Source organism: Cryptomeria japonica, chromosome 3 (genome assembly GCF_030272615.1).
Source record: "Cryptomeria japonica chromosome 3, Sugi_1.0, whole genome shotgun sequence".
In the NCBI taxonomy this organism is placed as follows: domain Eukaryota; kingdom Viridiplantae; phylum Streptophyta; class Pinopsida; order Cupressales; family Cupressaceae; genus Cryptomeria; species Cryptomeria japonica.
In genome coordinates, this window is record NC_081407.1 from 350,965,491 (window position 1) to 350,978,730 (window position 13,240).

Sequence of the window (13,240 nt, forward strand, 5' to 3'; positions counted from 1 at the left end):
AAACACAAATGATAGACTCTTGCACCCACTCATTCAAATCTAATAACCGAACTTAGCACAAAAGGGGCTCAGACTAACCATGTAGAGGAAACAATAATCAACTATTTCCTAATGGTATGAACCAAGATTTCCATCAAATACATGCATAAATAGATTGTCTGAAAGTAAAGACAGTTGCAGAAATATAAAATAAATGGAGAAGAGGACCATGCACTCACAGTAAAAAAGACACAGCTTTAACATCCATTAAATTCTGTATATATTTCGCCAGAGTTTTTGCAACAATATTTTTTTTCTGCCTCAAACAAAGGAGAAACTAACTCCTTTATATAGAGTTTCCAAAAATGGATGAATGGCCAAGATTAAACTTAAACAAGTGGGCCAGATTCATCCTCTATCAAAACTGCCCATACCCATAAATGGGAGGCAAAATATCAACAACAACAAAAGGGGAGACAATAACTACCAAAAAGGTAATCAATAACTACCCAAAAAGCTGCTCCAAAAAGTGCACATGCACGGAGCTCAAAATTTACATCAGCTTTGGTAGTTAGGAATGAACTTTATGTCTAAAAAAGTGCATTTTAAGATTTAAAAGAAAACATATATTTTAGGAATGCACTTTTTCCTTCTCTGCTATGGACCCTTTTTTCCAAAAATTCAGCCTCGCCGTGCAAATATTCCTTCCAGATGTCCTGACCTGCTGTACGCTTTGCCCGAATGTAATCCTGAAATCTGATGCATAGTTGGAACATCACCATGCTTGGAGGCATAGGAGGATGGTGTATCTTATATTGCATACCCTCCAGGTGGCGATCTACATGCTTCAACCCATCCTTCCAGTCAGACCGATGAGCCTCAAAACTTAATATGTCTATATGCAGCCCACTGGCAAATTCTAGGTCCTCTATGGAGTATGCGACCTTTATCAATTCTCAACCTATCCTCCCACTTTGGTTGTTCTTCATTATCGGACATACTATTCTTCCAGCCAAGGACCATTGATCTGAGGATCTTTCCACCAAGATCCCTCATGTTTTTCAAAATTTCCTTGCACTCCTCCTGCTCTTTATTAATGGTATCTTTCATATCATTTTTCATGTTGGCAGTCCAGTACCACTCCTTGAAAATGTTGATGTCATAGGGATCCAAGATGGCAGGCAATGTGGGGATCTGCGTGTGGGTCCAGAAAAGAGCCCTTATGAGGGGAAGAATCGTACCAACCACCTCATGGACTCTGAAACACTCCCTCTTCACTTCAAACATCTTGACGTGAACGGTCTCTCGGTGGTGGGCCATTTCCTTCATATCTCCAATGATCTGCTCTACCTTCTCTTTAATGTCCCGAATCCATTCCCTGATGGCCTTGGCAGTATCACGTACTCCTTTAAACTTGGTTGTAGTCCTTTGTGCTAATGCCAATGGGGGAACATGAGATTCAGCAGCATGTTGCAATGGTTTCAGCAAGTGATCAATGTACCCGTCAACTTGCTCAGCACGAACTCGGTACATGTCTCTCTCAACGGTCATTTCGTCGAGCTGTCTGAGCATATTCTGCACGGAATCCTTGAACTCTTCCCTTTCCTGCTCTTTGGTGGCTTGCCCTATTGGGATGGTTGCAATACTATAATCGGCTAATGCAATCTGATCCGCTGGATTATCTGTAGGCAGGGTAGCAATATGAATGGTGCGGTTCCTTTGCTCATCCTTAGTGATCCTGGAGTAGGTCTTGGGCTTTTTCTTACCTTTGGATTTTATTTCTCCTATGCGAGAGAAGATATCCTCCAAGTTGATCGGTGACTTGACAACTGCTTTCCGCTATGCACGAGCAATTAACCAGTCTTGAGGGATGGTTTGTCCGGATGTTATTGCCAAATTTCCACTCTGTTCCTTGGAGGCTTCAGCTGCCTCACTGCCTACCTGCAATTGATCGGTCATAGAAGGAACGGATACAGTATCCAATCCCTTACTCATGGCTGAGTTCTCCCCTACCTCACTGAACAACTGTCGGGTATCCTCTTGTGATGGTTGCTCTTCAGTTTTGTCGGGCTCCTGGGTCTCATCCTCCTTTTGTTCTCCCTCAATGGTGGTGTTATCTTTGCCGCCGCTATTCAATTGCAATTCATGCCGACTTCCCTGTGTGAGCTCATGCTTACCAGCCGCTTGATTAGGTGCAATCTTTCCCTCCTCAACTTGATTTCTAGGTTCATCAGGGCCAACGACCCTTACCTCTGCATCTGGCTCACCTTGTGCCTGAGGATTATTTGCCTCGAATGCATCAACATCACTCTGTGAAGGCGGAGCAGATATGTAATCAAGTTCAACCACATCATCCTCCAAACTGGGGTCTCTCGATGATGAACTAACTTCCGGCCTCCTGATAGGGATCTTTTCTCTTCTGGTTCTTTTTGATGTCCGAGTCCCTCTATTGGCTCTTGCTTTCTTCCTCTTCTTTCCAGGTTTTTCAACCTCTTCCTTTGGTGCGCTTGAGGTTCCTTCATCCTCTGAAGACTGGGAATCGAGACTGCTTATCAGGTTGTATGTGAATTGAATCCCTTCATGGGTTAGTTTCTCGATTTGCTGGGATAACCAGTGATCGGTATACCTTCTTGGAGCTTCCATGACCGCCTCAAAATCAGTGATTGGATCCTGAGTCCAATCAATGCCTGGCAAGAGGTATTTAACTGCCTCAAATTCTCGGACTTGCAAGCAATTACCATAATCAATCACCTGATCTAGGACCTGACGGTACTCATAAAGCCGCATTTGCCGGACACTTAGCCTAGAATACTCCCGTCGTCGGACCTCAAAGTCATAGTAACAGTTGCTCCAATAATCCTCAATTGATGCTTTCGCCTTGTAGCACTTGCCATAGGCTCTCTTTGCCAAATTGTCATGATCGAAGCACTTCCTAAGGAAATGTTCCTATAGGCCATAGGATGCTAATTCAGCAAACAACTCCTCAGCTTGCACCGAATTTTTGAAATGCACATCGAGGGTACCCAAAATCATGGGGAAGGTGAATCCGGACTGCTTCTTATCTCTGAGTAGGCTGCCTATTGGGTGTGCTTGCCTTGCAACTTCCATGAGGACTATGTAATGTCCCCACTTTGAAATACAATTTAATTATAAATGATAATAATAAAATTAAAATATTTAAAATTAAATTAAAATATAAAATAAAATAATTAAATATGATTAATTAAAAATTAATTAAGTTAATGAAAAGTCAAAAGATGTGAAAGGAAAAGTTGCAACGCCCTCAACAATGAGATATAAAAGGGAGAAGAGAACTTCATTTGAGAGGAGGAATAATTTGGAAATGAGAAGTGCGGATCTGATTATGAGAGGTTGTGTCCCTTTCAAAGGGCAGAAATAATGAAGAGTTGCACTCTTTCAAAGGGTGCTAATGGTGAAAGGGTGTGTCTCTTGCCAAAGGGTATACATGATGAAGAGGTGTGACCTCTCCCTCACATTGAGAGATATAAAGGAAAGGAATCAAAAGCATCTAGTAAGATCACCATTGATCAGATCAGATCAGAATTGTTATCAAGTTACAGGCAGTAACATCCTTGTTCTTGGTGGTATGCATGGGGATGTGCTTAATATGTATGCTTAGTATATGAAGCTTGATAAAGTTGTTATGCAGAATCTAGTAATAATATTGTTAAAAACTGCAATATGTATGACAGTTATACTTAATATCATATATATTCATAATACATGAGATGTTAGTGTACTTATAGTCTAAATCATGTTAGTACTGTTAGTATTTAAGAAGACGGGGATGCGATGTTCCAAAGAGGGGCAGTCTAAATCCTCATATATATTCATAATACATGAGAAGTTAGTGTACTTATAGTCTAAATCATGTTAGTACTGTTAGTATTTAAGAAGACAAGAATGAGATGTTCCAAAGAGGGGCAGTCTAAATCCAAACAATAGGTTAAGTCCCAAGATAGGGTGGGGATCAGCAACCCATAAGCCTTGAAGGTATAGACCCAAGATAGGTAAGGGCTTGGATCTGTAAACTTTGAGGGAACCTATTGTAGTTGGTCTCTAAGCGCTTTGGTAACATACGTAAACCTTTCTCCCTTAAAACTGAAGTAGTAGCACGGTCTAATATCTATATTAATAATGATATTAAGCATCTAATGAGGAAAACAGATAAGCACTTGTTAATAACTAATTGAAGAATATCAATCAATTTTAATAAATTGAAATACATCAGGTAGGGGACATTACAAATGGTATCAGAGCCTTGATCCTGCCATCCTGCAAGGTAAACATGAATCAATAAAACATTCTAGTTGATAAGAAAGAATCTAACAATACATGTATTTGTGTGTATGCTTTGTGTTTGTATATATCCATGTGTATCCTCCGTGTTTGGTTCATGCCTGATATGTTTCCAACATTTTCATTCCATGTGTGTTTCCAATACCATTTCATATTGGGAGTCATTTTGAACACTCCATGATCATTGCTTGAGGACAAGCAATCTTGGGTGGGGCGGACTGTAATGTCCCCACTTTGAAATAAACTTTAATAATAAATGATAATAATAAAATTAAAATATTTAAAATTAAATTAAAATATAAAATAAAATAATTAAATATGATTAATTAAAAATTAATTAAGTTAATGAAAAGTCAAAAGACGTGAAAGGAAAAGTTGTGACTCCCTCAACAATGAGATATAAAAAGGGAGAAGAGAACCTCATTTGAGAGGGGGAATAATTTGGAAATGAGAAGTGCAGATCTGATTATGAGAGGTTGTGTCCCTTTCAAAGGGCAGAAATAATGAAGAGTTGCACTCTTTCAAAGGGTGCTAATGGTGAAAGGGTGTGTCTCTTGCCAAAGGGTATACATGATGAAGAGGTGTGACCTCTCCCTCACATTGAGAGATATAAAGGAAAGGAATCAAAAGCATCTAGTAAGATCACCATTGATCAGATCAGATCAGAATTGTTATCAAGTTACAGGCAGTAACATCCTTGTTCTTGGTGGTATGCATGGGGATGTGCTTAATATGTATGCTTAGTATATGAAGCCTGATAAAGTTGTTATGCAGAATCTACTAATAATATTGTTATAAACTGCAATATGTATGACAGTCATACTTAATATCATATATATTCATAATACATGAGAGGTTAGTGTACTTACAGTCTAGATCATGTTAGTACTATCAGTATTTAAGAAGATGGGGATGAGATGTTCCAAAGAGGGGCAATCTAAATCCAAGCAATGGTTTAAGTCCCAAGATAGGGAGGGGATCAGCGACCCATAAGCCTTGAGGGTATAGACCCAAGATAGGTAAGGGCTTGGATTTGTAAACTTTGAGGGAACCTATTGTAGTTGGTCTCTAAGCGCTTTGGTAACATACGTAAACCTTTCTCCCTTAAAATTGAAGTAGTAGCAGGGTCTAATATCTATATTAATAATGATATTAATCATCTAATGAGGAAAATAGATAAGCGCTTGTTAATAACTAATTGAAGAATATCAATCAATTTTAATATATTGAAATACATCAGGTAGGGGACATTATAGACTATTTTGTCTGTTGGATAGCGTGGAAGTCGGAATGGTGCTCCCTCAAAGCCTGCTATCCTGATGTAAGTGAACCTAGGGAATTGGATAAAGCATGCACCATATTTATGTATCAGAATGGTAGCCTGCTCTGAAAGCCTTATGTGCAATCCTCCTTGCATCAATCTGACTAGGCGCATTGTAAGGGCATCATTGACACGCTCATATTGACCAATTGCGTAAGCAATGTTATTCTTTTCTCTTTGAGCTATGTCAAAATAATGCAGCTGAGGGTAGCATTCATACACCTTTACCTAATTCGGCCCATTACCGATCTCACCTTTCTTGATTAACCCTGTCAGTGGCTGGTGTCGGGCAAACATGTAAATCAAGTAGGAAGTCATGGTAAAGTACTTCTTTTCTTCAAGCTCGATCAGCTATGTATGGATATTATCGCTGATGATATGAGCCCAGTCGAACTTGGACTTCCCAGCAAAGACTTGTTCAGTAAAGTAGAACATCCATTCCTCAAAAAAATTAGATTGAGGGAGTCCCATAACCCGACTGAGTAAGGTGACCATATCACCATACTCGTTATAAAAATCACTTCTGGGGGTCTTTTTACTGATCCTAATGCTTGGTGGTTTTCTTTCTTTGTACCATTCTTCGTTTATCAACGTCTTGCATTTAGCAGGATTCGTGTCATAAGCAACCTGCGCCTCATCAATAGTTGTAGCAATAGGATTATCGGGAAATGGGATATCAAATGCCTCCCCAATGGCCTCAGGTGTGAAATCTGCTAGCACCATCCCCTCTAGCACCACCAATCTGGTTTCTAGCTGATAGTGTCTAGCAGCCTCAACCACTAGTTCATAATTTTGCACAGTTGGAGGAAAACCTGTTGCCTGAGCAATACCACTCTCCATCATCCGCCTGGGCTTGCCATAGGTGTTTGGAGAGTTTACCCTGTTCCTAAAATCTTGAATGTCTATGTGGCCCAAATCCATGTCACCTATGTTCTCCCATATGCTCTGGACCTTCGACTCCCTAACTCCTCCCCTTTGGTATTGGTACTTCATTTTCTCGCCTCTACGGGGAATGTCAGACTTGGAAACCTGAGACGTTCAGGTTGTACCAGGTGTCTTTGAGGATTCAACCATCGATCTAGGCATCTATGCTCCACAACTAGACACGAATTACGAGATGAGATAAAGCAACATAACGGGTTAGCCAAGACAGAGGACGAAGTTAGCGCATAAAACCAATGAGCAACGGGAACATCGAATTTGAAAAAGCATGACGCTTGAATAAAAAGAGCTTGATTATTTGAAAACGAAATGCTATGAAATAGGAAATTGAGCTCGTTCAATTTAAATTTTGCTGCTTGGAGCGGGTTCCAAAAAATGCCGCTTCCTATGGATTACGGCGGCAAAGGCAAATGTTCTATCCTACGACTCAGGGTTCGGATGTTCAGATTTGAATTTTCAAAATTTATCTGTCTGAATTTTACATTTCAACAGTTAACTACCCTAGCCGGCTTTTGTTATTGCATGCTATGTTTGATACCTTTTAAAAAGAAAATCATGATCTACAAAATTTCACTATCTGATTAACTCTCCATCATCTGTTTAAACATTACGACCAATTTTGCATAAATTAATGATTTAAAGGAGAGAGTCGAATCTTACCTGGCGGATTGCCCAACGTAGAATGAACTTCGGAGACTTGGGTGATTTTGCAAAGTCTAACGCCTTTCTACTTCTATTCCATTTACGCGATATTGGATTGCAAGGGTTTTTTTTTCGGGCTGGAAGGGCCTTTTGCAAAGTTTAACGCTTTTTTAACTCTTCCTTTCTCACGACTTTGGACTACAAGGGCTTTTTCCAAGCTTGAAAGTTTAATGCCGCCTTTCTACTCTTCCTTAACTCGTGTTTTCGGACTCCAAGGAAAGGTTTGCAAATTGCGTGGAAATTTTGAAACCCCCCCCTTTTGGCCTTCACGTGTTTTTCGGCTGTTTGCCCATTTTCGGGCCAAATGAACAAAATGCGAACTTTTTCAAAAAATAAAACGCCCTTCAACTTGTTGCGCGATGTTGGAGGATTGCCCAATTTCGGGCCAAAACCATAAAATGCAAACCTTAAGACACCTCCTAGTGCTTTTCATTTCGCGATTTCCACTCCCTTTGCCGATTTTCGAGCTGGAAGCATTCTTTGCAAGCTTGTAAAAATGACGCCCTTTTCGGATGTATTGCACGATTCTCCTTTCTTGCCCAATTTTGGGGTGAAGAGACTTTTGAAAAGTGCTATAAAGTAACGACTTTTCACCCCTCTTGGTATTTTCGGGTTAAAAGGATAAAATGCAAACTTTGCGATTTACTTCAAATGACGCTTTTCCCTATTTTCGGGCAAAACGGACCTTTTGCAAGCGTAAAGTTTAGCGTTTTATCACTGTGACCCATGAATTTCACTTTTGCTTGCCCATTTTCGAGGTGAAACCTCCTATGCAAATGTTAAAGTTTAACTTTTTACATCATTCTGGCGATTTTCGGATCAAGGGACCACTTTGCAAAGTCACAAAATTAAAACGTTTCTACCTATTCTCGCGATTTGACTTGCCTGCCCCATTTCGGGCCAAAAGCATAAAATGCAAACTCATAAAGTGCCTTCATTATACATTTTGCGATTTTCGGCCAAGAGGGGCGTTTTGAAAAGTGCTTTAAAGCCTTCACTATTTTCGAGTTGGGGAGGTATTTTTAAAAAAGTTAAAAAAAAAGTCAAACATTCTCCCCTTTTTGGCCTGGAGAGGCCTCTTGCAAAATAACGCCCGCCTTGTCATTTTTGGGCTAAGAGGCAAATTTTAGAAATAACGTCTTTTATTGACTTGCGCGATTTCCACTTTTGCCCATTTTCGGGCCAAAATGACTTTTTGCAAAGTTTCGAGTTGCTTGCCCATTTTCAGATTGGGAGGACAAAATGCAAATGCTTGATTTTAACGCCTTTCCATCATTTTCGGGGTTTCGGTTTGAAGGCATTTTCGAAAAGTTTAACATTACAACCAAATTCGGCCTAAAAGGCCATTTTGCAAACCCATGGACAACTGACACTCTTGCCTATTTAGCCGATTTTTAAACTCATGCTAAAACTAGTCTCCCTTGGAAGAATCTTGAACATTTTAGATTGCGAACTCTCTGCAAATTGACCCCCTGTCCTTGCGACTTAAAATTAACAAACGCCTCATCTCCTTGCACAGGCTGATTCAATCCTCTCATCACGGACGAGATCATGCTTGACCTCTTACAAACTCCTCAAGACTTAAGGAACTGAGTGGGCTCACTCTCCTGCACAATCATTTCTTCATTACTACCTGCTGCATCTTAAATGGCGGATAAAAATCAAAATCCTACACCGGGCGAGACGAAAATCAGAAAAGAAACAAGGGGGACCCTGTCGGCGATGGGGAGTGTGTGCAACACACAACAGAAAAGTCAGTGGATGAATTATTATTCTACCACTTAGAATCTCATACTGCGAGGACATTCCTTGATCCATATGATAAAATCAAGATGGTTGCTTGCATAAAACACAAACACAAGTTTTAGTTGGAAGATTACTAAGCCAATGCTAAAGATGACTTTGAAGTTAGAAGGAGGATGTTTTCCAAATTGCCTCTCAAGCTGATAAGAATCTGTGAAGTCATATAGGTGCCGGATCAAATTGAAGAAGATGAAGGTATTGTTCAACTAGAGTACGAAAAGGAGAAGGATAGGCCCATTTAGGCGTTGAACTGGTCAGAACCGGAAATCGATGATTTAGATGTCCTAAGTAGGTCAATCTTGAAGTTCACTAGGCACTGGGTTGAGCGGCACATCGCAAAGTTGAAGGCAAAGAATGCTCGCCTGACTTACCATTTGATGGGAGAGTTGGAATCCCATGACGAGGCAACAAAAGGATCAACAAGAGCCCAGGCTAGAGAAAAGGAAATTGCGTAGGAAGGAAAAAAGTGTTCTTGGGACGTTGCAGACAAGGAAAAGAAAAGTTCTACAGGAAGAGCTACAGCAAAAGAGGCCAAGGATAGAGGAAGCATAGTCACCTACTAGCTCTTCCAGCGTGCATGAAGTTGAAATGTTCACAGGGGAAGTCACAGGAAACCAGCTACATGAGGATGATCATGACATTGTACAAGCACAGGATATCCTCAGTATTAGTACCTCCCATAGGCCTGTTCAGTGAAGAAGTCAAAGACATGAACTTCCTTCGAATCCGGAACAGTAGGTTCAAGATTGTTTTATGGAAACAAATATTGGAGAATTAGGAACTTTTGAGGAAGCTTCAAAGGAATAAGTATAGCTGGGAATGCAAGATCAGCAAGTAGCCGCTCTCAATTGGCTGAGGGAAAGAATGAGAAAAGAATCGGAAGAAGAGATGGATCCTGCGTTGGAACTTGAAGAACTTCTATACAAGATAGACAAGCCTGCTGAGAAGAAGGTGACAAAGAAATTTTCCAAAGTTACAAGGTATGAGTTAGGATCTAGGACATTACACCTAGTTGTGCCCAGAGTTGACAAAGATAGGAATCTGATTACTCTTGATGAATATGAGATTACAACAGTTGACTTAGGGCGTGCCTCCAAGGCACAAGTGGTAAAAGATTTTGATGAATCTTCCTTAGCGTTGAAGGAGCAAATAAAAAGAATAGAAGAGAAAAATAGGAAGTTGAAGAGCGAGAACAAAGCCTTGTGTGAATATGTGCGACACTTGAGGCGTCAATTCAGAGAGGAAGATTAGTACTTTGTTCCTCCCTCTTCTCTTTCAAAGGAATCCATTGATGGGATTGAAGAAATAAGAAAAAGGGCTTAGTGCTCTAAGGAATTGGTAGAGGATGTCTTCACTTCAGCTTGTAAATTTATTGAAGACTTGGCTCATTTCTACTAGAGGATCCTAGCTATCTTGAGCAGGTTGGAAGGCGTGGACAATTCATGGGAGGATGTGCACATTTATCAAGACAACAATTCCACGCCTTGAAGTATCAATGAGGACTTCCAGGCAAAAATTGATTGATGGGAAGGTCATAAGAGAAAATGAGATATATGATTTCCCTCAATAGTTTTATGCAGTTAGCACTGGGAAAATTCTTTGAAAGGTTGCGTAAGGATTCGACATTATTGAGGGAGTTAGTCAAAAAGGTTCAGGAAGAAATCCTCAATGCAGTTGAGGCATTGTTTGCAAGAAGGTTGACTGATGAGGAGCTGACAATGGACCACCTGAAGGATAGGTTGCATGAATTCTTTTTCGTGGAATCCTTCTCAAAGGAACATTTAGAAAATGTTTCCTTGTTCTCCAGCACAATGCGCAAGACTTAGGAAGTTGTGCCAAGATGGGAGGAATTTTTCTCCAAGTGTGAAAAGGATAGTTCTATGTTGGAATTCAAACTAGAGACTGCGCCAAGTGTCTTCGTAGGAGAGTTGGAAGTCGTCATGACCAAGTTCCTCGCGTTCGCCATTAATGAAAGGGATAATGGTTGTCTTATTTTGGATGAGAATCTAATTGAATGCATGACGACATAGTGGGTCATTAATTGCTGGTGGACGTTTTGACCAAGTGGTGGCTCATTCATTGTATAACGACTGCCATGTTCGAGGAGTTAGTGGATCATTACTGCATAGTGGGCAATTTGAAAATGTAATGGGCATTTAATGCATCATGGATGCCCTTTTTGGGAACAAAGGGTAATTAATGTGTAGTGGGCGAGATTCCTCATTAATGGCTCTCCCCACTACTTGGTGTCACATTTGGGGAATCCTTGGTCAAACCCTAATTAGGGTTACATGGTTGAATCTTAGCCATTGATCTAAATGTAATCCAGGTCGTCCATTTTCTTTTTGGGACCTATAAAAGGGGTTCACTTTGTAAAGGAGGGAGAATTGTATGAGATTGTTGCTATAAGTTTCTAAGATAATAATAGTGATACATTGGCTTTTGGTGTTCACTTGTGTTATTTTAAAACTTGTATGGTTTCATCTTCCTCACTTAGATTAGATTTGCTTCAAGTACTTAGATGAATGAAATAGATAGCATTACTTTATGGTGAGATTATTTGCGCATACCTTTTGCAGATTGATGATTTCTATCCGTAGTGCAAGGTTGGACTGAGCCTTTACATGTGCGTTCTTAACTTAGATTGTTGAATGAACATTGTTCTTTGATGGTGTTCATAAATGATTTAAAATCCTACAAGCACAACCTTTGAAGATTGCACACCCTGTCTGAAAGTGGCGAAGCAAAGTGTGGTCGATCTCGCCTAAGTCTTTGTTGTCTATTGAATTCCTAGGATTGGATTGGAAACTTTCTAAACCCTTCCTATTCACTTTCCGCATTTTTATTGAGAAAAGTTCCAAAAAAGAGCTATGCATTGATAAATCATTTGCCAAGAATCTCCTTAAAGTTTCAAATTTGTTTAAGTCTTCTTCACTGCACGTAAGTCCCCCTTGGATTACCAGCAACATCAAACCAAATGAGCCGATTTTGATCAAGAGAGGATAGAGTGACCGTTGGTAACTTTATTCTGTGTTGGCGTGGTCATCAAACAACCGTCAACAGTGCCCAATTAAAATAATATTATGAGATGTAAAAAGTTGATGGATATAAAAAATTCAAAGGCAAAGATAAAGATTATGGAAATATTAAAGCTGGCAACTATTAAAGTTTTTACCTTTAAAATATATTCAGTACGACAAAATATGATAAAGGTAAAATTGACAAGATGTTATAAGGCTGCCAACTATAAAGAAAAATTGAGGAGACTAATTATTGTAAGGCTAGCAGGGCATTCTACTCACAGGGAAGGGCGATCATCTTTCTGGAACAGCAACCTTGGCCATACGACCCCTATTGGTACAACACTCTACATCCTATGTACAGGTAACACCATTTCTTTGTGTACAACATTGATTGAAAAGTAGAGTACAACTTCTGATTTTTCTATTACCTAGCATACGACCACAGTCTGTACAATATATTTTACTTCTAGAGGCCTTATTCTGCAGTGTATGGCCTTGTTCACAAGCATCATTCTCCAACATGCAACATTGTACAGGTTGCAGACATCACAAACATAACTAGTGGGTTTAGAAAGATAGCCAAGCCAGGTCAAATTCTAATTTTCTGTCATCCATAATACATATCATAGGAAAAGGATTCAGAAAAAAAGGAAGAATGACCAGATGAAGACTATAACAAATAGGAATAAAGTAGCTCCCCTCTAATTCTCTTCTCACTGTACCTACTCCCTCCTCACAGTTTCACAACACTCTTATTCACATTAGCACAGTGCAGACAGAATTTTAATAGAAAAAAAAAGCATTGGAGATGCTGTAGGGTTTAGATCAGTCACTATCAGCTTTCATAAAGGGTCAAGCCTTGTGCATGAAATGGTGACAAGTGTCATCATCCTGTTCAACTGCAGCATCACAACCAAACTTGAGATAAACAAAGAACAGAATCTTTATATCTAGACATCTAAAACTCTGTGATGACCCTTTGGCTCCACAGATGTGTGGAATTGAGGCATCCATCTATATTTCCTGCCCTCTAAACTTTCATTTCCTTTATATAAGCTCAGCAAAGCATTTTTTTCGATAAATTTTTCCTTGTCAATTCCCGAAATGGTGACACTTCTTACCATCCCGTGAAACAAGGCTTGGAGCTTGA

The 13,240-nt window shown here is 39.8% G+C and overlaps 1 protein-coding gene across 2 annotated transcripts in view; it reads left to right on the top strand.

The window, feature by feature from the left end:
- The window catches only part of LOC131076520 (cyclase-like protein 3), a 114,513-nt gene that overhangs the window by 67,616 nt on the left and 33,657 nt on the right, over nucleotides 1-13,240 (top strand). Inside the window, exon 4 of one of the 2 annotated variants that reach the window (XM_058013756.2) lies at nucleotides 12,356-12,451. The exons of the other annotated variant lie outside the window; for it this stretch is intronic. Within the exon in view, the coding sequence (XP_057869739.1) occupies nucleotides 12,356-12,451 (96 nt within the window). The remainder of the gene's footprint in view (nucleotides 1-12,355; nucleotides 12,452-13,240) is intronic. 2 annotated transcript variants of the gene reach the window in all.